At 34.1% G+C, this 26,389-nt stretch overlaps 1 protein-coding gene across 3 annotated transcripts in view; it reads right to left on the bottom strand.

Annotated features, from left to right (window-relative positions):
* The window catches only part of HOMER1 (homer scaffold protein 1), a 119,644-nt gene that overhangs the window by 29,607 nt on the left and 63,648 nt on the right, over window positions 1–26,389 (bottom strand). For all 3 annotated transcript variants that reach the window (XM_057740400.1, XM_057740401.1, XM_057740399.1), the window contains one exon: window positions 25,857–25,996. In XM_057740400.1, coding sequence (XP_057596383.1) covers window positions 25,857–25,996 — 140 coding nt within the window. The remainder of the gene's footprint in view (window positions 1–25,856; window positions 25,997–26,389) is intronic.

The raw sequence follows: 26,389 nt of genomic DNA, 5'->3' as shown, positions 1-26,389 counted from the left end.
CACTGTATCACCAATGTTACTGACAGCCCCAAATGATGATTCTGGGTTGAAAAACTGGACATAAATTATAGAATCAACAAGTGAATTGTAGAGTTGCAATCTGATTATGATGAAATTATAGGAACATCTTAAACCACTGATTTTACATATATTATATATGTACAAAAGTGTTACATATATTAATATCTATGTCTAAATACATCTGAAAGAGCTGTTATAATCAGTTTGACATTGTTTTTCGTTGGTAGTTAATGTGTCTTATCAAAGGCATCTGGAATCAGATAAAATATGGAATTTTACTTAGTTATGGTAAAGAAAGTGAAGTACCATTGACTTTTCTGAGGAAGTTATGAAATTAATCTGAAGCAAATTCCTTCAGAATGTATAATGCATGTCTGTATCAGTCTACAGACAGAAATTTCTAAGTTGTGAAGAATTTTGTTAAAAGTACACATTAAGCGTCCATCAACAGATGAATGGATAAAGAAGATGCGGTACACACATACAATGGAATATTACTCAGCTGTAAAAAGCAATGAAACTGGGACTTTTCTAGAGACATGGATGGACCTAGAGACTGTCATACAGAGTGAAGTGAGTCAGAAAGAGAAAAACAAATATTGTATATTAACACATAGATGTGGACTACAGAAAAATGGTACAAATCAACTGGTTTGCAAGGCAGAAATAGAGACACAGATGTAGAGAGCAAACATGGACACCAAGTGGGGAAAGCGGGGAGGGTTGGGGGGGAATGAATTGGGAGATTGGGATACCAAACTGTACACGCTATATGCAGTTTATTGTAAAAAATAAAAAAATAAAAAGTTAAAAAAAAGTACACATTAAGCAAGAACCAACTGTGAAACAGTGATTAGAAGTATAGGCTCAGATACACCAAAAACTAATACGTTATATGTCAATTACATCTCAATTAAAAAAAAGGCACAGGTTCTGCAACTAAGACCCGAAGCCAAAAAATAAAATAAAATAAATAAATAAATAAATAAAAATAAACATTAAAAAAAAAACAAAGGCACAGGCTCAGGGCTCTGTTGTTGACAGTTCAAATCATGGCTCCAACTATTTGCTAGTTATAGGACCTCAGGCATCTTCTCTAACCTCACTGAGTCTCAATTTCCTCATCTGTAAAATTAGGATTAATACTAACTTTCCTCACTGATTCTGAGGAATAGACTGCTCAAATAAAAGTGCCCTTGAAGAAAGCACCTAGCAGTCACATGTTAGTGCCTTTTCTATGTATACAAGCAATAAAGAATCTTGAAAGACTCTTCAGTGAACTATAAAGCTAAAAAGATTCAACATTAAATATTTTAGGGGAGATATTTTTGATTAATGATATAAATAACTTAGATATAATTCAAGTGAAACCACATCAGGTGTGCACTCCATGATTTCTGCCCTCATCCTTAGGTACTATAAATGTATTATTTATAAGTTTAAACCTTTAGTGTAGACCTCAGAATAAATTTATCAAGCTAATGAAGGAGTGAGAAAATAAGTTAACAAAAATGATTCTCATAAAGTGGTATGGTTGATTTCTGATTGTGAGGGGTGAGAAGAGAAGGTGAAATCTGAATTCGAACTATGCTGTGTTTACCTCATAAAAATATAATGCACTTCAATGCAAAGTTTTCCATTTGACTTCAGAAGACAGAAAAAGTCTAGCCCTAGACCCATTTTTATTCATGAAAATGGAAGGACCCACATAACCACTAAAAAGAGGCCCTTAGGAATCCCCTAGCTCTCACAATTGCGCTCTTAGCAGTAACGGAAGCATATCTACGTGCTAGAGCAGCTCTCACTGGAGGTAGCGCCACACGATAACATCCACTAACATCTGTGCACGGCCTGCCTGGCACAGTACCATCTGCAGTCTTTGCCACCTGCCTTACAGTAGCTGTGGTCAAGGAATGGAGATTGAAGGTGAAGGGGCCAGGGAAGTCCAATTTTATTTTCACTTTTTACTCTCACTGTAACTCCCTGCCTCTTGGACCTCTAAACCCTTTAATGAGATTCCCTTTGAAAATGTAAAGCAGCCTATTCTCTTTAAAGTAAAGGAGGTGTAGATGTCAGCCTCGTGCTCAAAGATATTTATTTGTGACAGACTCAAACTACTTTACAGGAATTTAAAATATTTTAATGTAAATCATACTTTCCCTAACATCAGTGAATTTGGAGGGTTGGGTGCTGGATGTAAGGGAAGGGAGAAAAAGCTATTTAGTTGGCCTACTACTAGTTCATAAGTGAGAAAATAATTCATTCAAAGTGATATCGTGAATTATGCATCCACTACCTTCATGTAAGTCAATGTTTGCATTGGTTTCTCTCTTATAAAAACTGATCAGTGACTAAAAACTTTCTTTGGAAATTTATTCAGAGCACGATGTTAGATTATCCTATTGGGGAGATGTCTTCAGGGAAACAGCTTTACATACTAAGTAATGAATTACGTTTTTCTTATCTCTTAATGAAAATACATCTATCTTTTACAAAGAGTGGGATCAATTAGTATTAAGCCTGTCCTTTATTTATAGGGTAATAGCATTATAATCATATTTTATTCAAGACAGAAATGAATATTTTTATGTCTATCCATAATCTGATCGAATTTTAGAGGCTAAGATGCCTCTGTTTCCTTGCAAAGTAGGTCACTTAAAGAAAATCCATCCTAAAAATTGTTCAGCACAATATTTAGTATTGTTGGGGAAAAACATTATAAATAAAACAGAAATCACTCTCAGTACTGGCAGAATGGAAAACATGCTATTAACAGAGATTCTGCCAAAGCTAAAATTGAGTAGAAATACATGGATAATTTAACAGTAAAATCTGTTTCCCAATTTCTTGTCATGAAAACTTTTCATGTTTTTAGAAACCAACTGTAATCAATAACTTAATTGACCATTACCTGATACTCAGAATCAGAGAACTTCTGCATTTCAGTTTAAATTTGTTTTTTAAAGATAAGGCCAGAGTCAAAAGACATAACTTCAAATTACTTAAAAGTTTGAGTTGTAGTATGAACAAAATTTTACTTGCAACTATTATTGTTTTTTATTTGAGGCAGATCATCATTACTAACTTCATTTATTTAATGTATATGTGAGCCATGTAAGTAATATGCAGAAGTAACGGCCTTGATCAAAAGTGTTATGCAAACGAACTTTAAAAAGAGGGAGATGATGATGAGTGAACGTAGCTCAGAATTAATAATAGCTTAGTCTACTACTGATTGATTGGCTATTATCAAGACAGGTTTTTCTGGTTTTCCCTCTAAAGCCTGCCTACTCAGCCTGGATGGAAGCCAAAGTAATTCCAAGAACCAACTTTACTGGCCAAGTTGATGAAGACTGGCTATATTCCAACTCCAGATTAGTTCAGCAAGAGTCACCACTTTACAATAGGAAGATGATACAACGAAAATCACTGTCAGCAGGGTATTTGCTTTGTGTTGTTTTTCTAGTAACAGTGACAGACTTGAACATAACCTCCCCATAAACTTAAGTTTCCCTTGCTCTAACACCTCTTCTGTAATCTGTGACTTTGAAAAATTTTTTGTTTGTGTGAAGCTATCACATATGATATCAAGATCAGTGACATGGGCTTCATTTATACCAAGCTTAAGTAACTGAATTAACTAATTCACACTATTAAATCCAAATGCTGTAATGGATGGGGACTTTCTGCCTCCTATATAACAGCAACAGAGCTAAAACTTGATTAAGACTCCTGCCTTAAGGTTTTTCCAACTAAACCATAATGCCTTTTTTCACATGTGCTATTCCTGTGTTCTATTATTCATTACAGTAGGCTATATGATGCAGTCATATATAAGGGTGCTGAGAATGCCATGCAGGTGACTGCTTTTCAAATAGCTTAGAATGTGGATTAATAACAATCAATAATTACCAGATTATACTAATCAGAGATGAAATGAAAATGTTAAAGTTGGGATCAAATTCTGGGAGAGTCTGGTAAAGTATGGATTAAAAAGATTTAAGTTATTGTTCCAAAGGTCTTCAACATCTTAGCAAAATTTGAAAACATATTTTGAAATGAAGAATGGTTACAAGTATGGACTGAGTAATAAAGTAGGATCTCTATACTTCTTTTTGATGATATGAAAACAACAGACATCCCTGTCACTAAGTAAGTCAAAATCAAGACTTTATATTACACACATTGACTTCATGTTTTACTTATATTTACATGTAAAAGTTAAATAATTTTATAAAACATATAAGTGTGAATATCTGCATAGTTACTTCAGGGGCCTCCTATTACTACTTGCTATGCTGTTTTCTACAAATGAATGCAGATTCTACTATATCTAGGCTCTTAGCACTAAAATATGCTTTGAGGTTTACCTGGTTTATTAACAGCTTGGGATAACTACATATCCCAAGCTTCAGAGAAGCTTTTATCATACATATTATGTTTGCCCATATTAGTGAAGTCCTTATGTAAATATTTTATGAGCTTGTAATGACTGGGTTTTTTTCTTGCCTTTCAACTAGTTAAGTTATATCTCTATGACTGTTACTGATGTATAAAAAAACAAATTAAAGACTTATGATCCCATGGTCACTGCAGCATTATTCACAATAGCCAAAATGTGGAAACAACCTAAGTGTCCATCAATAGATGAATAAAGACGTGGTATACACACAGTGAAATATTATTCAGCCACGAGAAAGAAGTACATCCTGCCATTTGCGACAACATGGATTTCTGTAGAAACAGAGATCGCAATGCCAGCTACCAGGGGATGAGGTTGGGGGAAGAGGAATTGAGATGCTGGTCAAAGAGTGCAAACTTTCAGCTATTAGACGAATAAATTTTGGGGATCTAATGCACAGCAAAGTGATTATAGTTATTAATACTGTATTATATACTTGAAAGTTGCTAAAAGTAGATCTTAAATGTTCTCACCCCAAAAAAAAGAAATGGTAATTATGTGACCTGGCACAGGTATTAGCTAACACAATCATTTGCAATATAGAAAGGTATCAAATCAATACATTGTATACTTTAAACTTATACAATGTTATACATCAATTATATCTCAAGCTGGAAAAAAAACAGATTTAGGTGAAACTCTATGCAAATATAAATCTGGAAAGCGAGCTTCCATGCTGGGTGTTTTCAAGAATTATATTAAAATGACATGACTTGTGGTAACTAACTTCGTAGGCAACTTAAAAATGTTAATCTTCGGACTTCCCTGGTGGCTCAGTGGTTAAGAATCTGCCTGCCAATGCAGGGGACATGGGTTGAATCCCTGGTGGGGAAAGATCCCACATGCCACGGAGCAACTAAACCTGTATGCCACAACTACTGAGCCTGTGTGCTGCAACTACTGAAGCTCGCGTGCCTGGAGCCCATGCTCTGCAACAGGAGAGGCCACTGCAATGAGACCACCACGCACCACCATAAAGAGTAGCCCCTGCTCACCATAGCTAGAGAAACCCGTGCACAGCAACAAAGACCCAACGCAGCCAATAAATGATTTTTTTTTAAAGTTAATCTTTTGAGAGTATAAATACTCTTTCAGATGCATTTTTGTAAAAATGAACAGAGAAATTCAAGAAGGAAGCCAAACTTAGTTTAGACTCCATTTACTAACACTAAATAGAGGTAAATGACATTTTTCTCATCCTCAAAGGAATTTCTACCCTAACTGTAGAAAAAAAATTTCTGATACATAAGGAACAATTAATCAGTCACCTTAGTCAACAAATGTTTACTGCAAACCTATTATGTGTCAAGCACTCTACCAGACAACGTGAACTGAAGGATAAATAACCATTCGGCTATTGTTCTTAAATGGCTTACAAGCTTCTGGGTTAGAAACACCTTTATCTTTTTCTATTCCCTTGCTCTCAGAGCTGCAGAGTGGAAAAATCCCCTCATTTCTTCCATCCCAGCTTTTCTCTACAGATTCTTTCCATTGTCACTACCAAGACCTCAGATAAAGGGCACTAAACACCCAAGGGCTTCGAGGAGAAGTCAGGCACCCCTCCCTCTGCCTGGAGTGCTCCTCCCCCACTCTTCTAGGTGGATTCTGTTCTCTGGAAGGCTGACCAATGAGTGACTCCTCACGGAGGTCTCCTCTTCTGATCCAGACAGACTACTACCTGCCCTCTCCCTCTGATCTCTTCTTGCATGCTACTTTTCACAAGTTCTTATACAGTTATTTACCTAATTATTTTTCTTGCTCCCTCCACTTAAGTTTAACCACCATGAGAACAGAGATGTTTGCCTTGTGCACTGATGTAGTCACAGTACCTGGCCCTCAAATACATTAAAAGAGTGCAAAAGAAGCACGAGATCAGAGAGTGCTGAAGCAGCTATGAAGACAGCTGGGGCTCTTTGGGGGCTTCCAGAGCACTCCATGCGCTACCTGTGCATCATCACCACCACCAAATGTACATTCTACTGCCTCACAAAGCTCCTTGAGGGCAATCTTAGCCCCTTTGCCCTGGCACACAGACACGCTCAATAAGTGATTTCGAATGAATGAGTATTAAAAAGGACCTATACATGGATAACTTCCAGAAACAGCTGGTCATGCTTAGTGTGATCGTGCGTTGACATGTGGCTCATGGTAATTTTTACATAATGTGTTAGCTAAATGATTTCTAATCCATGTGATTATATATGTATATATACATACATACAAAAACACTCCACAAAGATAATTGTGCTTTCCAGGTGCCCCTCACACCGGGACATGTCTTTAGAATCACGGGTTTAGAGTAGACCTACTTTTAACCTCTTTACCTTCAAATAAATTTTAGTACCTACTTTTGAACTATTCAGAGCCTATGATCATATCTTGCAGAATACCTCTGAAGCTACTTGCAAGTTGCACCCTGCTGCTCCTAAGAAATGACGTTTGTTATGAGACCCTCTCTAGATGCTATTAAGTTGCCACACGCTTCCATGTAAATCTGGGAACTTTTAGGACAAGTGTTCCAAATGCTTGTGCGTGCCATGATGGTTTTGGAAACATAAAGGTGGGCTCTAAGCAGTATTAAAAGCCATTAGCCAGCTACTTGGTAAACACCCACATTATATTCTTAATTGTATTACTAGATCAACAAACTAAAGAGCAAAGAAAGCATATAATGTGTAAACGTATTGTGACATTCATATAAATTACATAAATCTAAGATTCCCTAATGATTTTCCTTTGCTTGCAGCTATATAATCAGGAATCCTATGACTATACAGACATACAAGCGTACATAATAAACTATTAATAAACTATGTGTCAACGTAAGTAACTCTAAAATCAATATGACCATGCTGACTTAACCAAAATATACAATACAGTCTCAAAAGAATTAAATGCCTATAGACCTACCACTCACTGGTGATTTTCAACCACACATTTAAAGGCTATTGTGCCAAATAACATATGGATTTTGTTAATTATCACCTTTTTCAAGTTTGGTCTCCACATGGGCTTAAAATTTCTTCAGGATAAATTAGGGGAAGACTGGGGCAGAGAAGCAGAGGGTTAGAGTCAAATTCTAATTCTGATATCTATAGATTTTAGAAAAATTCCCTAACCTTCTTACACCTCAGATTTTTCTTCCTGGAAAATGAAGAAATTGTACCTATTCTTCTTCTCATGAGATAACTGTAAAATAAAATGAGTAGAGATAAAAGTATAAAAAAATTAATAAGTATAAAAACATAGGTTTAAATATAAACCCATCTAAGGCCCTTTAATAAACAGACTTCCATACCACCATACCACCTAATCTTTAGAAGCACTAAGGATAGTGCACATAGCATTCAGTTCTGAACTGAAATAAACTGACTATTACAAGATGACAATGGATAACCAATAAGAACCTATTGTACAGCACAGGGGACTCTTTTCAATACTCTGCAATGACCTATGGGGGAAAAGAATCTAAAAAAGACTGGATACATGTATATGTATAATTGATTCCCTTAGGTGTATAGCAGAAACTAACACAACATTGTAAATCAACCACACTCCAATAAAAAAAAAATACAAGATGATCTCTTGAAGAAGAAAATGAGGAAGAAGAAGAACAAAGATGATCTTTCTCTCAATTGTTATCACTGGACTTCAGTGAATTAAAAGCAAGGAGTATTCTTCCCTGGCCTTTTTGGGCATAATACTTTCCACAAATTAGCCTAGAAGCTGTATTAAACTGTGAGGTGTAACTCACAGATGAGACATCAAACAGTACTATTTGAAGTGTTTAATGCCTACACTATGATTTCCAGCTGTAGCAATATATTACTTATTAAATTTTTACATCTTACTTTCTCAAAGGACAGCATATCAGACCTCATCATTTTCCATTGGTTAATACCATGTTTCAAAGTGAGCCACCACATAAAGTTTCTTTCAGTTTGCGGTTTATGATTTAATACTGCTAAAATACACTCCCAAGTATAGAAGATGTAATTGTCATTATGGGTTTCAATCTATAAGTACAGTTATTAGACAGTATTATAGTTCAGAAATTCATCCCATTATAACAATCCGATCCAGACGTTACAACATTATGCTATCTCCTGTGCTAGTGGTCTAATTTTAAATGAGTTTATCACTGAAAAGTAACAACTGACGGATCACACATTTTGAATCCATAGTGCCATCTGGAAGGAGTTTAAATAATTTTAATTATGCGTGCACATAATACAAAAGCATAAGACACTTCTTTGTCCTAATGTTCTAAAGACAGAGATGGCTCATTTGACTTATGTAGTTTAATTTTTTATGTATCACAGTAACATATCAATGTTCTTAATGATTATAAACTTAGTACTAAATCTCATAACCAGCCATAGAACACCACAAGAGGATATCTTATTCATTTCCTGGACTAAAGGTGGGATCACTTCAAGACAATCAAGAGAAAGAACCTTATAAATCATTCGTCACTCCTGCCCCTGCCTCCCTGCTTTTACTTAATAGATAAGGAAACCAGCTCAGAGTGGTGAAGCAATCTGCCTAAAAGAATACTACTGGTGGCATAGCCAGAAGAACCCAAGTTCGCCTTTTTATTTTTGAGAGATATATGATGGTAAGAACATGTTTTATTTTTAGAGACCAACAAAATAATCACAAAACCATTATATTATTCACATTTCCTTCCAGGAAATTATTCTCTCTAGAATTATATCAGGTTCAGGATGCATTTTATAAACAGTTCCCGTAATACAATGGGCACCGATATAAGGCAGCCCTTCTAAGTTTTAAAGATCAGAAAAAGAATACTGTTAAGGTAATGCCTTAAATGCACTTATATTTCTTCACTTATTTCTGAAGCACATGTTCACCAACTTTAATATTTGCTTTCTATGATAGATTGGTTAGAACACACATACTATCTTAGATGCTATCATATGTGAGGTGAAAAGAAAGCACTCTACTTTTTTAATCAAAAAATAACTTCTCAGTATTAGATATCATTTTTGGTGTTAAAAATCAGTATGGGCAAGAGAAACCAGGTTCAGAATTATTCTTTAAGGAGCTTTATTTTTATTAATGCTTATACATAAAATTTATCAATAATTTCATAATTATTCTCCAACTAGCTGTTTACAGCGTTTTCCTCATTCGTATGAGGTTAGAATTTCCAAAATATTATTCCACCTGTAGCATTCAAACATATCAGCATTAAACTGCCTAAAGAGTAATACACTATGAACCAATGTATATGATTCATATCAGTAGTTGATATGAACGTATGCATAAAATGCTTAAATGAGGGCAAATTATAAAATGTTGAAAAGACAGATAAACTGACTTAGCCAAAGAAAGGCCCCATCAACAGTTACCTTCCCATACAAGTTAAAGAAGCTAATAATTTAAACAACACATGTGAGTGAATTTTGAATTCTGTGGTATACATGACAGCAGGGAGCAGTAGGATCTCTGGTAAAGTGAAGCATACAAAGTTCATGTAAAGCTATTAAGTTTTTCTTTAAGTGACGCATTCAAAAAATACAATATTCTGCTTTCAAATGCTTACTAGCACACTTAACCTAGGACTATGCCCATTCCCATTTTCCGAGCATATAGAATAAGTTATAAAACACACATTTAAATAATACGGTAATTTAGAAAAAGTTTTCTAAATTATTTGTTTACAAATGCCAGATTATAAACCTGAATCCAAAAAATCTGAATTGTCTTTCTATACTGTACATAGTGAAAACAAAGCAGCAGAAAATAGACATTTGATAGCAATTTAAAAACCTCACTCTGGGAGTCATTATCTGATAATTCATATGCTATAACTAAGTTTGATTTGCAAAATCGGGCTGGCTGATTTATGTGGAAGAGAACATGTTATACAATTACTTTCCAAAATAAATTATGAAAATGAAATTGTATAAATGAAATCAAATTCCGCAGGCTAGTAAGAATTTGCTATGCATGAATTTTAGCTAATAAACATTTTTCCTTTATTTAATAAAGCAAATTTTCTTTCTAACCCTTTTGGTTGTGATGTGAAGCAAGTGCTTATGAAATCTGTTCCTACAGTAATCCTATTTTTAATGAAAATATTACTAAAATTTCACCTCTACCTAATAAAACAGTTTTACTCAAAGCCCAAATTGTGGGCACCTCTATATGACTTTTTCCTTTAAATTATATCTGTTTCATTGTATTTTTCATTTTCTATTCATTAGAAATTGATGAGTTTGGCTACCTTTTATCTCTCTGAGAAATGAGTAATTAAAGCTCAACTAAATAAAAGGGGAAACCAGACACTTTTACTTTAGCTTTCCTTTAATTATAAATTGTATAAAAGCTCTTTGTTGAAAAAAAGATCAATGCAACATTTCATTCAGTTAAATTATTTACAAGGATGCTCACTGAGAAATCAAATACAACTTCCTTATCTTACTTCCATTTTAATACACCTAATATCCATTTATAACTATAGGAAAGAACTTGTAAATTTTAAAATAAAATCTTATGATTGTATAAACTACCAACAAAGAGACAGTCAAGAGTTAGGAATTCTACACTTTTCTTGGGAACATTTAAAATTTGCCTCACAACATCCCTGTGAGGTGGGGAGTTAAGTGTTCTCACATGACGACAAAAGTATCAGATTACATGTAGGAAAATAACTACATTAAAGTCTTAAAAGAAACAGCATCTATGAACCAGTTCTACTTTGAAGTCCAGGAAAATTAGGTTGCTTTTTTTTTTCTTCACTATTTTTATCAGGAATAATAGCTATTTTGATTTTTAAGAAACAGAAATTTTTTCTTCATCAAGAGCTTTTAATTTTTAAGACTTCTGAAAATTAAGTGGAGCGAGTATAATAGCATCTTGCCAAAGGAACAAAACATAAGATGCCACGCCAAGTCATTTTTCTCTTCTGCTACCCGGACATATCTTAAATGCTATCTAGACATACTGAGGAACTCATACATTTAAATATCTTCCTTATAGGTACTAATTCTTTTGACTCTTCAAAGTTAAATCTCTGATGACCCGGTCTTTTTAAAGTGCCATGTTTCTTCCATGTCAGTTACCCTCTCTCAGTCAGGGTCTATTTGCATCTTTTCAATTAGGATAAACTGCAGATCCTCTTCTTCCATGGAAATGGTGACTCCACTACATTCTAAAACTAGAGGTGGTCACAGAAGTCAATCTACCAAGTAAAACTGGTTGTCTCCGCAGTAGGAAAAAAATCCAAACTAGAGAACTGATCTTTTCTGACTTTCAAAAAACAAAAACAAAACAAACAAAAACCAACCAAAAAAAAAACAACTCCTATCCAGCAGGTATCAAGATTTAAGAAAGTAAGGAGTCCAGCTTTTCCATAAAAAGAAAAAACATTCAAGCAGAAATTTTTCTTAAAAGTGGGACGTAGGGCAAAGGGAATTGAGTCCACTTAGGTACGTGACTTTTCTTCTTTATTGTTTCTGCCCAAGATATCTATTTTTCTCCAAAAAACAAAAATGTGATATATGTCTAGTACTAGCTAATGGCTTGACACCTAGTAGGTCCCATGGGCTGAGAGACCTGTAAGATAAAGTACATCTCCTTTGCTATGGAAACTAAGACTTTCTGACAATATGTAATAATGACAGAATAGCTTAGCTACACCTTTTAAAAGAAGTTGAAAAGGTATGGCTACTATACAATAGCAGTGTTTGTACACTCAGGTAACACCCAACAATGTGGTTCTTCATGTAATTTAATGAATTACTATATTCATTCTCTATATCTCTAGAGAAAGCAAATCTATTATTTCATACAGCCATATTTCATACAGCCAGAGAGGCTTTAGGTCGTCTCTTTAATAGTAACTTAGCTTGTAAGTAAAGCATATCCTAAAATGATCCAACTACAAAAAACTATTAAGTCAAAAGATCAAATATATTTTCTAAAGTCACTTCTGCTAACATGCTTTTCCATTAACCTCGGATTATAGCCACCAAAGCAGCTATGAAGGGAATCTCTATATAACTGTGCCTAAGGTTTCATACTAAGTATCATGGAGAATTTTTACGGTTAAAAATTTTAAATTAAAAAAACCCAAAAAACAAAAAAACTTTGGTTTCCCAGGTAATGAGACTAAAAAATATGCCTGAATTTACCTACTCTGACTAAATTTTCTACTTTGTATGCACAGGCATGCTTTAAAATGTCCTGCAGCATGATTATAACATCCTTATGTTGCTTAAAGGTTAATATACAAGTATACTAAAAACTCTTTCAGACTATATGCATCCAGAAACACAACCCCTTTGTGGTAAACTAGGTAGAACACTATTGGCGTAAAATGAGTACTGATCACAAAACTGATCACTTAAAATAATCATCAGCTAACATTTCTACAATGCAATAAGGAAAAATGCAGGAAGGGTCTTTTCTAGAGTAATATTTACATCAGAAATCAGAGTTATTGGCTTGGCCAAAAAGTGTCTTTGGTTTTTAAGTAAAAGTAAAGGACACATTTATCATTTTCACCAAGAACTTTATTGAACAAGGTAGTCACCCTTTTGTTCCACTACCTTCTGCCATTTTTCAGACAACTTCATAATTCCATCTTCCCAAAACTTTTTATCTTTTTGAGCAAAGAACTGTTTCAGGTGTCTTTTACAGTCTTCCAGGGAATTGAAATTTTCTTCTATTAAGAGAATTTTGTAAAGACCGAAATCCATGGAAATCCAAAGGTGCACTGTTTGGTGAATATGGCAGATGAATCAGAACTTCCCAGCCAAGCTGTAATAGGTTTTGCCTGGTCATCAAAGAAACACGCAGTCTTGTGTTACCCTGATGGAAGGTTATGCATTTTCTGTTGACTAATTCTGGATACTTTTCGTCAAGTGCTGCTTTAAGTTGGTCTAACTGGGAGCAGTATTTGTTGGAATTAATCGTTTGGTTTTCTGGAAGGAGCTCATAATAGAGAACTCCCTTCCAATCCCATCATATACACAATATCATCTTCTTTGGATGAAGACTGGCCTTTGGCGTGATTGGTGTTGGTTCATTTCGCTTACCCCACGATCCCTTCCATTCCATATTATTGTACAGTATTGACTTTTCACCCCCCGTCACAATTTGTTTTAAAAATGGAACATTTTTATTATGTTTAAGTAGAAAGTTGCATGCGGAAATATGGTCAAAAGATTTTTTTCTCTTAACTTATGTAGAACCCAAACATCAAAACAATTAACAGAACAAGCTGGTGCAAATGATTTTCTTTTCCCCCACCTCCAATTTATTTATTTATTTATTTATTTATTTATTTATTTATTTATTTAATTTTGGCTGCGTTGGGTCTTTGTTGCTGTGCGTGGACTTTCTCTAGTTGTGGTGTGCAGCAGCTACTCTTCGTTGTGGTGTGCAGGCTTCTTACTGCAGTGGCTTCTCTTGTGCAACATGGACTTCAGGCACACAGGCTCAGTAGTTGTGGTGCACAGGCGTAGTTGTGGTGCACAGGCTTAGTTGTTCCACGGCATGTGGGATCTTCTCGGACCAGGGACTGAACCCATGTCCCCTGTATTGGCAAGCAGATTCTTAACCACTTCATCACCAGGGAAGTCCGGTGCAAATGATTTTCAACACTTGATTTGGATATTTTGAGTATGTCTGCTATCTCCCATGTGGCATACGTTGATTCTTTTCAATGTCTTGATTTGATCACTATCAGCTTCAACTGGTCTACCTGACCATGGAGCACTGTCCATTGAAAAACGTCCAGCATGACAGTTCACAAACCACTTTTGACACACTCCATCAGTCACAGCACCTTCTCCATACACTGCACAAATCTTTTTTTGTATTTCAGTTGCGTTTTTAACTTTCTTGAAATAATAAAGAATAATATGCTGAAAATGCTGCTTTTTTCTTTCATCTTCAATATTAAAATGGCTATACAAAAAAACACCAATTTTGATGTGTTTTTTTAAAATGCACGCTGATATGACAGCTGTCACATACAATCTAACAAAATTGTTTTGAATGAAGTTAAAGACAACTGAGTGCTACTAGAGCTATCTTACAGAAACAACCAAATGAACTTTCTGGCTAACCCAATATTTGCAATGAATAATTTAATATGTATATTTCTATTCATACTTAATAAGAACATGCTTTATATTCATTGAAATATTGTTATGATTTATCCAGTATCATTTTAAAAAGACTATTTACATTCTTTCTCTTTTTTAAAAAAGGGCATTTTTATCAGTTATTTTTCTCTTAATTAAAAACACATGAAGAAAAAGGTCAACTATATCACTTACAAAATTAGATAAGAAGTAAATGTACCCCCATTCCCACTATCTTTAAAAGCTGCTTCACATATTCTAGAGATAAAAAGCTAGAAAACGGGAAGGTTTCATATTTCTAAATAGGAAAACTAGGCCTAGTGATGAGCTTTTAAAAGTTAATGACAGTTTTATAAGAAAAATTCTTCCTCTCAAATTGAGTTTTTTTTTCCTTTAAAATAAACTGTCAAAAATGGTACAAATGAAACTATTTACAAAACAGAAATTGAGTCACAGATGTAGAAAACCAACTTGTAGTTACCAAGCGGGAAAAGCAGGGGAGAGATAAATTGGGAGACTGGGATGGACATATACACACTACCATCTATAAAACAGATAACTAATAAGAACCTACTGTATAGCACAGTGAACTCTACTTAATACTGTGTAATGACCTATGTGGGAACAGAATCTAAAAAAGAGTGGATATATGTTTATGTATAATGGACTCACTTTTCTGTACAGCAGAAACTAACACAACATTGTAAATCAATTATACTTCAATAAAAAAATTAATTAAAAATTACCTTTTAAGAAGTAAATGTAAGGAAAGCATATTGCTATATTTGTCAGAGCATAGATTACTAAAGCTACCATTTAAGGGGAAGAAATCATTAACCAATCAGAATCTTAATGGAAAAACACTAAAATACTGGGAATATAGAGGAACTTCCCCAACATCATAAAGAGCACCTACGAAAAGCCACAACTAATAGCACACCTAATGATGAAAGCCTGAAAGCTTTCCCCCTAAGATTAGAAACAAGACAGAGATGTCCACTCTTGTCACTGCTATTCAGCACTGTATTGAAGGTTTTAGACAGGGCAATTGGTCAAGAAAATGAAACAAAAGGCATCAAGAACAGAAAGGAAGAAGTAAAATTATCTCTATTTGCAGATGACATATTTTGTACATAGAAAATCCTAAGGAAGCTACTAAAAAAGTTATTAAAACAAATGAGTTTAGCAAGTTTATAGGCTACAATATCACTATACAAAAACCAACTGTATTTCTATACACAGCATAAACAATTAGAAAATAAAATTAAAAACAATTCCACTAATAATAGCATCAAAAAGAATACCCAGGAATAAATTTAACAAAAGAAGTGTAAAACTTATACTCTGAAAACTAAACAACACTGTGGAAAGAGACTAAAGAAGAGTTAAGTACGAAAACATCGCATGTTCATGAATTGACAGACTTAACATTATCAATACGGCCATTCAAATTGTTTTACAGATTCAATGGAGTTCCTATCAGAATCCCAACTCGTTTCTTTACAGAAATTCACAAGCAGAATAATCTTAAACAGAAAGGATAAAATTGGAGAACTCACATCCCCAATTTCAAAACTTACTGCAAAGCTACCATAATGAAGAATGGCATGAGGATGGATCAGTGAGACAGAACTAACAGTTCAGAAATAAACATTTATGGTCAACTGATTTTTGACAAGGATGCCAAGAGAACTCAATAGGAAAAGAACAGTCTTTTTAACAAATGGTGCTGGGACAACTGGATATCCACATGCAAAAGAATAAAGCTGGGCCTCTATCCTATATCATATACAAAAATACTCAAAATTGGCCAGATCTAAACTTTATAGAGTTAAAACTACAGAACTCTTGAGGAAAACACAGGTGTAAATCTTTGTGCCCATGGATTAGGCAATGGTTTCTTAGACATGACACCAAAAGCATAAGCAACAAAAGAAGAAAAAAAAGATAAATGGGATTTAATTAAAATTAAGCTTTTGTGTTGCAAAGAATACCATCAAGAAAGTGAAAAGACAACCCACAGAATTGGAGAAAATATCTGCAAATCACTTATCTGATAAGGAATAAATATCTAGAATATATAAAGAATTACAACTCAACAACAAAGAGATGAACAACCCAATTAAAAATGGGCAAAGGATCTGAGTAGCCGTTTCTCCAAATAAGATATACAAGTGACCAATAAGCACATGAAAAGATGGTCAACATTAGCCATCAAGGAAATACAAATCAAAACCACCATGAGATACCACATCACACCTATGTGTGATACCACATCACACCTAGGATGGCTATAATAAAAAAAAGAGATAATAACAAGTGGTGATGATGATGTGGAGAAATTGAAACCCTTATTTACCACTGGTGGGAATTTAAAATGGTGCAGCTGCTTTGCAAAACAGTCTGGCAGTTCTTCCCAAAGGTTAAACATAGAATTACCATGAGACCTAGCAATTCCACTACTAGGTATATACTTGGAGAACTGAAAACATATGTCCACACAAAAACTCATACACAAATGTTTACAGCAGCACTATTCATAAGAATAGTGGAACTTTCAGAAAGTGGAAACAATCCAAATGTCTATCAACTGATGAGTGGGTTAACAGAATATTATTCAGCAATAAAAGGAAATGAAATACTGACACATTCTACAACATGGATAAATCTTGAAAACACATTCTAAGTAAAACAATCTGGTCATAAAAGATCACATATTATATGATTCCATTTATACACAATGTCCAGAACAGACAAATCTACAGAGGCAGAAAGTAGATTAGTGGTTGCTTAGGACTGGGGGAGGTGGTGAGTGTGTGAACGGGAACAGGGAAGTGACTGCTAACAGGTACAGACTTTGGGAGACGTAATGAAAGTGTTCTAAAGCTGACTGTGGTGATGGGTGCAAAAACTCTGTTGTACAATTTTGGTTGTACCAAAAATCACTGAATTATACACTTTAAATAGGTGAATTGTCTAGTATGTGAATTGTATCTCAATAAAACTGTTATTAACAATATTAATGGGAATATTAATCGCTAAGTAGACCCTGTTAGAATTAAAAAGGTAAACTAATTGTTCTTCGTATTGGTACCTTTGTCAGCCCTGCCTAGCGTATGGGAGGTTTTTGATGCTAATGATCAGCTGCACCATCGTATTTACCCCTTTCTGTCATCTCAGTAACAGTACAAGCATATACCTTTTTTATGCAGCACATTTATTCCTTATCTCTTACATGCCTAAATGACTAGAAACAACATGGGCTACCACGAAATACTGATACCAATACAACCAATACAATAACGCTATTGTACCAATGCAACTCAACAAGGCTTAGCTGGAAGCTAACACTCTAGCAGAGGAATTTAGCAAGTGGTGTTAAACATGCGTTGCACAATGATTAAAAAATGAGACAACGAGTATCTGAAAGGTCATATAGAAAACAAACCCTCTTGGAGTTTATTAGCAGAAGGAGAGCTGCCGCAACCAGGATGGACACTAACGACCACTGACTCCAGAGTCCTTTCTGGTCTAATCTAGCCATCAGCAGATAGTGATGCTGAATACCTCTTCCCTGGACTTGCTTCCATTTCTATAAAATGAAGCGGCTGGACTATTTAGTAGCGGAAGTTCCTTCTTTCTCCAAAGTTCTCATGTTAACATTTAGACTTCAACTTAGGCCAGAGTCATAAAAACTATTTTGTCTACAATGAGTATACGGCTAACCTAAACTGTTAAAGGAAAATGGCGAACTGATAAAAAACAAATAAAAGTAAAATTTACCTGTATTTCAATGGTTTAGCCACATTCACATTTTACATAGTCTACAAGGAAGACAGCCCCTGGAACAGGACTACTTTCAATATATTTCAGTGAGTTACTTGTCAACTTATTTCTATGGGTAATGTGTTATCCCACAAAGCAAGAGTTGGCCCCCATCTTTACTTCTGCCAAATGTACACAGTACAATTCTCAATTTAAAAAAATCTATAGTCTCTAAATTCACTTCTCTGAGTCAAACAGTAAGTACTTGTGCTGAAGTTTATAAGAGATGAAAATTTTAAAAACATAGTTTGGTTCTAACTGGTTTTAAAAACACAGAATATAATATTCCCTAATTTCACAGAAAATATACCACTGAATTACTCTACACTGCTTTTGAAATAAGAAAAATTATTCTCAAGGGTGAAAAATGATTCTATTACAATGAAAATGCACATTTTAGCATCTTTCACAATATTTAGGTACTTAATAACATTTTTTATTAATAACACTATCTTTAACATTTCTTTACACCAACTATGAAATTCTGAAGACAAGTTGACTAAGTCGGTTAAACTTAAGTCTTAAGTTTGACAAGAGTGACTGCTTTTCAAAGAATATAACTAGTTTTACATTTTAACTTCAAGGTCTTATGAACCTGTAGGTGTAACTTCAGCTGACTGAAGCACCATACCAAAGGCATTCAGAGTATATACTCAATTTCTGTGAAGGAAATTGTTTCCTTCATATGTGTAATGAATGTCTACTGTACTCAGCACCGGTGATACAAATGAATAAAAGCACAATCCTTGCCCCAGGAGAGACTGAGAAGCTAATGTTAACCTGTATATGTCAGTTTGGAGGCAAAAGGGGTTTATTAGAGGAGACACATAATTTCATCTGAGGACATGAACAAAAGCTTACTGGAGGAGGTGATGCTGGAGCTTATAAAGATACACCGGGGTTTATTAGTTGGTGATCAAGTCAGAGGCAGAGGTGGGGTGCAAGGAAGTATGTAGTGTGTGTGTGTGTGTGTGTGTGTGTGTGTGTCCACTCCAAAGAGAAGGGAGAACACCGCAAAATCGAGGGAGCAAAGACTTGCAGACGAGCAACAGCAAGGTTGCTTGGTTGTAAGTGGAGGACTACAAGCAAATGCAAGTAACTACTACAGAATCACCAAGTGACGAGGCTGGGGAAGCCCCAACTGTTGACCACAGATTGATCTACATACATCACGCCACTGAAATATTTTAAGGAGAAAAGTGACACGGTCAGATTTTTGTGTTTGAGAGTACTAATGACACCTATCAGAGTACTATGTCACCAAAGAGTAAAAATCCAGGATTCCAAATCTGTAAATCATAGCCTCCCAAATGCCAACACCAAGAATTTAATGAGGCATTATGACAACGGATATTACTAGCTGGCAATTTGCTTAAAATCCTTACCTTGGGCTAAACCATATGTAAATCACAATGATTTCTTTTGAAAGTCTAAACTAGGAACTGGATGCATCATATAATCCTCATCTCTCTGACTTATTTTTTAAAAATTTTAATATCTTCAGAAAACCATGTACATTCCACCTTACCACAGACCTCACAATTCCATACCATCATATACATCACAAACGTCACACACTTATGTGACTTGCTGGCCTCTATGTTCACACCTTCACCTTGTCCCTTACTATTCTAGTAAGAGGAAAGATGGAAAGCCAAATCCAAAGGAAGAGTACTTTTCCCTAAGTCCTAGAGCAGAACTGTTTTTATCACACACTCCCTTCCAACAGAATCCCCACTATGGTCTTCTAAGAACAGAAATGGAGGGGAAAAAGAATTTTTAGAAGCCCTCCAAGGGAAAGAAGTCATAATGAATCTATTCCACTGTGAATGATCACACCTTTAAAGTCCAAGCTAGTCATCTTGAAAATAGAAACTAACAATTACTACAGATGGACTGGTGAAAATTCTTCCCATTAATTGCAACGGTAAGGCAGAGAAGATGAAGGGGAAGAGACCAATCACTACTGGAGGTGGGTTAGTGCTGTTGTTATCTCATATGAACAGTATTTTTCTTCTCGCAAATAATCCATATTAAGTAATAATTCTCAACAAAATGCATCAGCAAATTTTTATACTTTCTTCAAAATCTTTTAGAAGACATTAACGTAGAATAAAAGTTCTTAAAAAAATTTAAGATAGGAAATTTAAGTATACATATGTAAAAAACTTAATAAACACTTTTGGTCACTAAGCTACACTTTTTATTGTATCTTATTCAAAAATATATGAATTGCTTCTTAGTTCCCAGAAAGTGCAGACCTATACACATTGCCAAATTACCACAGCATCCCTTACAAAAAGCTGTGTTCACGGTTATGATAAAGGAAATTCTGACATCTCCAAATTGTTGAATTGCCATCTCTCACAAATTGTCTTGGCCTTCAAATTAATTTTTAAAAACAAATTCTAATTTTGAGGTTCCATGGTAGGAGAATAACAATATTTAAGTCAACTGTAGCTTACCAATAAGGGGAACCCTACAAGCTAGATTTTTCGTCTGAAATTTTAACAATGATAAAGCACTCCTTGTGAAATCAAGCCCCAGCTTTATACACAGTTTTATTCAAACAAGAGTTATCCACAGAAATTATTTCTATTTTACTTCATACCTATAATCTTAGAAGTTTTGCTTACTATCCCTAAAAAGGAGAGACAAATGGCACAGCTGTGGAGAGTATAGTACCCCAGAGCTCTTAAAAGTCATTCTGTTTTTAACTTGTTTGTATCATCTTCAAAGTACATATAAAATGTATTTGATTCAAGATGAAACACTGCTTGTTTTTTAATGTGTAACTAAAATGGTGTGTATCTTTTCCAATGAAATTTAGTTTTTGAAATGGTACAAAAATCCCTAATCACGGTTTTAAAGTAGTAGCTTTGGGGAAATTTGATAATAAATGAAGAAATTAATCTATTAAATACAAATGGAATTCAATCCCCCCAGATTATGGTAAAACTGTAGTTATACTGATTTAAAGCAAAATCAACATACTAAGGAGTAATGATTCTGCATATACCCTTTAATGAATATCTGTTGGAAACACACAAAGTGGTAGAAAAACCTCTTTAACAGAACAGAAGATACATGCGGTACCCACAAAATTCATAAATTTTAGCAGCACCATGAGAATACACTATCTAAACATTAGAAGAATTTAAATATAATCGGCGCACAAAATAGCCTATGTTCCATTAAGATAATCACACTGTTCTTAAAATGTATCCGTACAAAAATAGTTTCACCAACTACTGCCGTATACACATATCTGCTTCCAACTCTCAAAAATATTATAACAGCAGTTACTTTTCAATATATTACTATATACCTGAGGATCATAAATTCACAATGAACAAAATTAAAAACTGTCAGCTTCTGGTATTATATTTCAGTATTACATTCTAACAGCACTGGGAAACTATAAAATTAACTGTTTGCGAGAGAATTTTAGATAGCTTTAAATCTTTAAAAAAAAATCCTAGAATTTATTAAGAAATAACAAGTAAATTCCAGAATTCCATACAGCTGATGCTACGAAGCCAATCCCTCCCAGAATAAGAGCCCCAAACCTTCCTATCTATCAAGCATATAGTAGTTATTTTATCTAGTATACAGATGATCCTTGAACAATGCAGGGAGTTAAGGGTGCCAACCCTCTGTGCAGTTAGAAAGCCACGCACAACTTTACAGGTAGTCCTCTGTATCCATGGTTCCACATCCACAGATTCAACCAACTTCAGATTGTACAGTACTGGGATATTTACTATCGAAAGAAATCCCGGTATGAGTGGACCCTCACAGTTCAAACCTGTGTTGTTCAAGGGTCAACCATATAGCTATTCTAAGACTACAGTCTCAAAGGATGCCCTGAACACTTCAGTGAGTCAAAGTGCATACCTGTTCAGTTCCAAAAGGATATAATCATTTAGGTTAAAAAATTATTTTTTAAGAAAAAAGAGCAATTCAGGTAAAATTTAATACCATTTCCCTAAAGAAATTAGTAAACATTTTCATCCTCATAATCTTCCTATTTTACACATCTCTAGACTTCTAAAAGTATTTAAATAAATATACCAAAAAAGTGTTAATTTATCGAAACTTATTCAATGAGAATGTTTTTGCATAGTTTACAACAAGGACACAAAACAGTACTATAGCACTTGACTATGGAGTATTGAGCAGCCTATTCATTTTAAAATTTAGTTCAGCAGCGTAATCTTAAAAAAACAGAGTAAATAAAGGTAACTCTATAATGCCAGTGAGTTAGACAGAATATAAAAAGTTGTACTAAGTTAGTAAATAAGTTTTTTAAAAGTTCAAAAGTACTTCAAAAAGTATTTGTGGATAAACTTACATGTCTGGGATTTGCTCTAAAAATAATGCAAAAGTGGAAGCATGGGTAGAATTAGAAATGAAGCAAGCCTGGCGATTTTTTCCCTAAATGTTGAGGCTGGGAGATATGTTCATGGGAGTTCACTATAGTATCATCTGTTTCAAATATACCTGAAAATTTGTGTAAATTTAAAGACTGACAAAAAAATCTTGTTTTTCTCTTTAAAGCTACATAATACTTTTTAAAAAACAAAGCTTACAGAGAGTAAATGAACTATAAATACATTACTAAATTTTCAGGACCAAATGAAAATCAGGGCCTTCTTTTGGTATGTTAATTAATGAATTAATAAGATTCAGGTATAAAATTTAAATTTTAAGAAGAGCACAAGCTGGCTTGCTAAGTAGCTATTACTACAGTCAACTCAATCAACTTAACTGACTACATCACTGTTCCCTATATCCTTCCATCTTTAAAAGAAAAAACAAAAACCACACAGATATTCTAGTGATTTTGCTCCTAATTTAGCAATAAAATGGTAGCAACCAGAACAGAGGAATGTTGGCAAAGTATCTTTTTTCCTATTCATTCTTTTCTGTTGAAATAAGTACTAAAGAAGAAAGGCAAAAACAAATAGCATAAGTAAGCCTTAAAAACATAGATTTTTAATGTTTTCTTTGCCATAAGAAAAAAGGATAGTGCATCAAGTTTAAACATTTGTGAGTTTCAGATTTAAAAATAAATTATCTTAATATTCTTTGTGTCTCTAATTCATGAAACACTGATCTTATTTCTATATAGTTCTCCCAAAACAGAAACAGTTACTAACTTCCTGACACAACAATGAGCTTGTTTTGGGGATTAGACTACAATGCACTATTAACTAACCGGCAGTACACACTAGGGTCAAAAGAGCTGAGCTGTAGTCCTAAAATTTGTTACTAACGAACTATGTGACCTAGGACAAATCACCTAATACTAGGATGTGTCACATGCTTTCAAACTTGTGACATTTTATCTTATAATCCAGCTGACACTTAAATATGTATGTTACTGAAATTTTCATCAGTTAATGTGGGTTTTATTCTGGTGTTTCCTATTTAATTTTATATTTCATTTTTTCAGAATGCCATGAATAACCTAAGTTGATTTCAAACCACTATAGTTTGAAAAATCCTAAATTGCACCATCTCTGAGGTCTCCTCTGTTATTTTGAGTTTCTAACATTAGCTGTAAAATACTCAATTTTCTATCTCATGTAGAAATCTTAATTTCATTCAAGTAACTAGGTGAATATTCATTGATATTTATTGATGTAAAATCAAAACAAGTTCAGAGAATACATCTTCTAAAATCCTATGCTAAAGTGTTTTTTTAAATAATAAGAAAAAGCTGTAAGATTATATAATGTCTAACATAATTAAAAGCTTAAATTGACCTGTTAAATTTCATTTTCAGAACTCAAATATCTCCTTGGCTAATGTATCTATTCCAGTAGTCAAAGAAGCTGTGTCTTCACATCAAAGAAAGTAACTCCTATTTAATTCCCAAGAACAAAGAAAATCAGTAGATGACCAATCACAGTTAGTAACTCCAAACACTAAGAATCAGCAAAATAAACACTCGGAAAATTTTAGGTGCATAAAGTAAACTAGAAATAGCTTTTACAAATAATAAACACAAAAGTTCTTATTTCTTAATGCTACAGTATTCAATGCACGTCTCGTTTGTTAGCGCAAGAAATCAAGTTCATAATTATGTTCAGTGTAGTTATGTCTATTTATTAATTGGATGTGTCAAATATAACAGGAAAGAAATTTTTGCTTCGCCCTCAAAGCAAATATTTTCAAAACTGCATATGACTCACATTGCTCTTTAGCAGTAACTGTGTATTTTAACAACCAGTATGGTTTACAAATCAACGTAGATGTATAGTCTTCAGATTGGAGGAACCAAAAATGTTCAGTCATTTTTATAGCTATAGAAAAGAGAATACACTTATACTGCAATAGTTAAAGCACTACCTCTATGAAAATTTCAAAATATGCCTATTAGCATTTTTAGGAACAAGTTAGAATAGCCTCATAGTCAAATAGTTTTTCCCCATTCATTCCTAAAAAAAATCTTAACAAATTCCTTCTTCCTCAGCCTGACTATGAGGTCCCTCGATGTTAGTCTCTAATAAGTTTAGTCCTATGCCCCTAATGTTCAGCCAATACAATCAAAATTAAAATTCTCATGAAAAAGACAGTTTGGAATATCTCACTTCACAATTCTTCTAAATATGCTAAAGAATTTGATTTTTGGAACTGGTCAAAAAAGAGATGCGCAACAAAGGAAAACTTTTTTCTTAATTTTAATTAAAACTACTTAGGTCAAAAATTTCCAAAGAAGGATAAAAATTAATTTTAAGACAATGACTGACAGGTATTTGTTTACATTTGCAGGTTCATAGACCTCCTTACATCCTAAAAATACCACAATATGGCCAATAATTAATGCAACTGGTTTGGAACATATTTAGGATTAACTGTGTCTTTTTAAAGTATCAAATTCTTTAAAATTCAGAAGCATGTGAAGATTTATCTCCTGTTAGTTGGTGTGCAAAAATAAATCTAACATTAATAGGCCCATGCTGGAAGTTACACTAACAACTTGTTTCCTTCTTTGAAATCATACAGTGAGATCACCTCTAAGACTGGCAAAGCTTAATTTCAGAGTAGGAAACCTATTAAAAAAAGAATTTATAACCCTCAAGAACATACATGAAAATGGAAACCAGTTTAACAAAGAGGGCCTTTTAGGGGCTGGGTTAAGAAATAAGTAGAAGAGATTTGCAATAATATGTGGTTTCACTGAAAAGCGATTTGTAGTATAATTAGCTCAGTAGTCCTTTCTCTACAAGGATAAATGTTCACTCCAGCTTATCTAGGCAACCATAAACTATAAATTATTAAAACCTTTCTGAGGTTAACAGTTAAAAAAATCTGACCTGGAATTTTCACTCAGGGTTGAAAACTTTTTAAGATTTATCTGAAACCAAGTAAGTTTCTACACATCTTACTTAATCATGATGGCTGAATTGAATCTGTACCTATGTGAAAATGGCAATGCGTTCTGAGTTGGTTCAGGCCTTGGCTCTGAGTTCTGCGTCACATCAGGTGTTCTTTCATCATCTGTCCCATTGATACTCTCCGGTGTTAAAGGAGACTGAAGATCCCCGCCTGCTGATTCCTTTAAAAAAAACAAAGTGGGGGGAGGGGAGTGGGGATAAAAAAGTGTTACACTTTTGTTAAAATACAAGATCATCTAAAAGTTAAATCTGACTCAGACCTACGCACGAAATATGATTACATTTCAACTGAAACTGGAGTCAAGGACTTAAAAGTGAAACTTGAAGGAGAAAAATTTTTCAAGCAAAGCAACACATAAGGAAACTGAAACAATACAATTTAAAAATGTAAACATAACAATTTAGAAATGTAGTTTCAAAGAACTGAAAAACCTTTAGGTTATATAAGCAATTTATCGGTAAGAATTAGATATTCAAAGAATTACTTGAGAAGAAAAAGAAAATGAGACAAAAATGCCAGAAGATTTTATTTCTTATTTGGGAGGGTAGGAAGA

The sequence above is a fragment of the Hippopotamus amphibius genome, chromosome 1 (assembly GCF_030028045.1).
Source record: "Hippopotamus amphibius kiboko isolate mHipAmp2 chromosome 1, mHipAmp2.hap2, whole genome shotgun sequence".
Taxonomy (NCBI): Eukaryota; Metazoa; Chordata; class Mammalia; order Artiodactyla; family Hippopotamidae; genus Hippopotamus; species Hippopotamus amphibius.
This window is presented reverse-complemented; position numbering and strand designations above follow the sequence as displayed.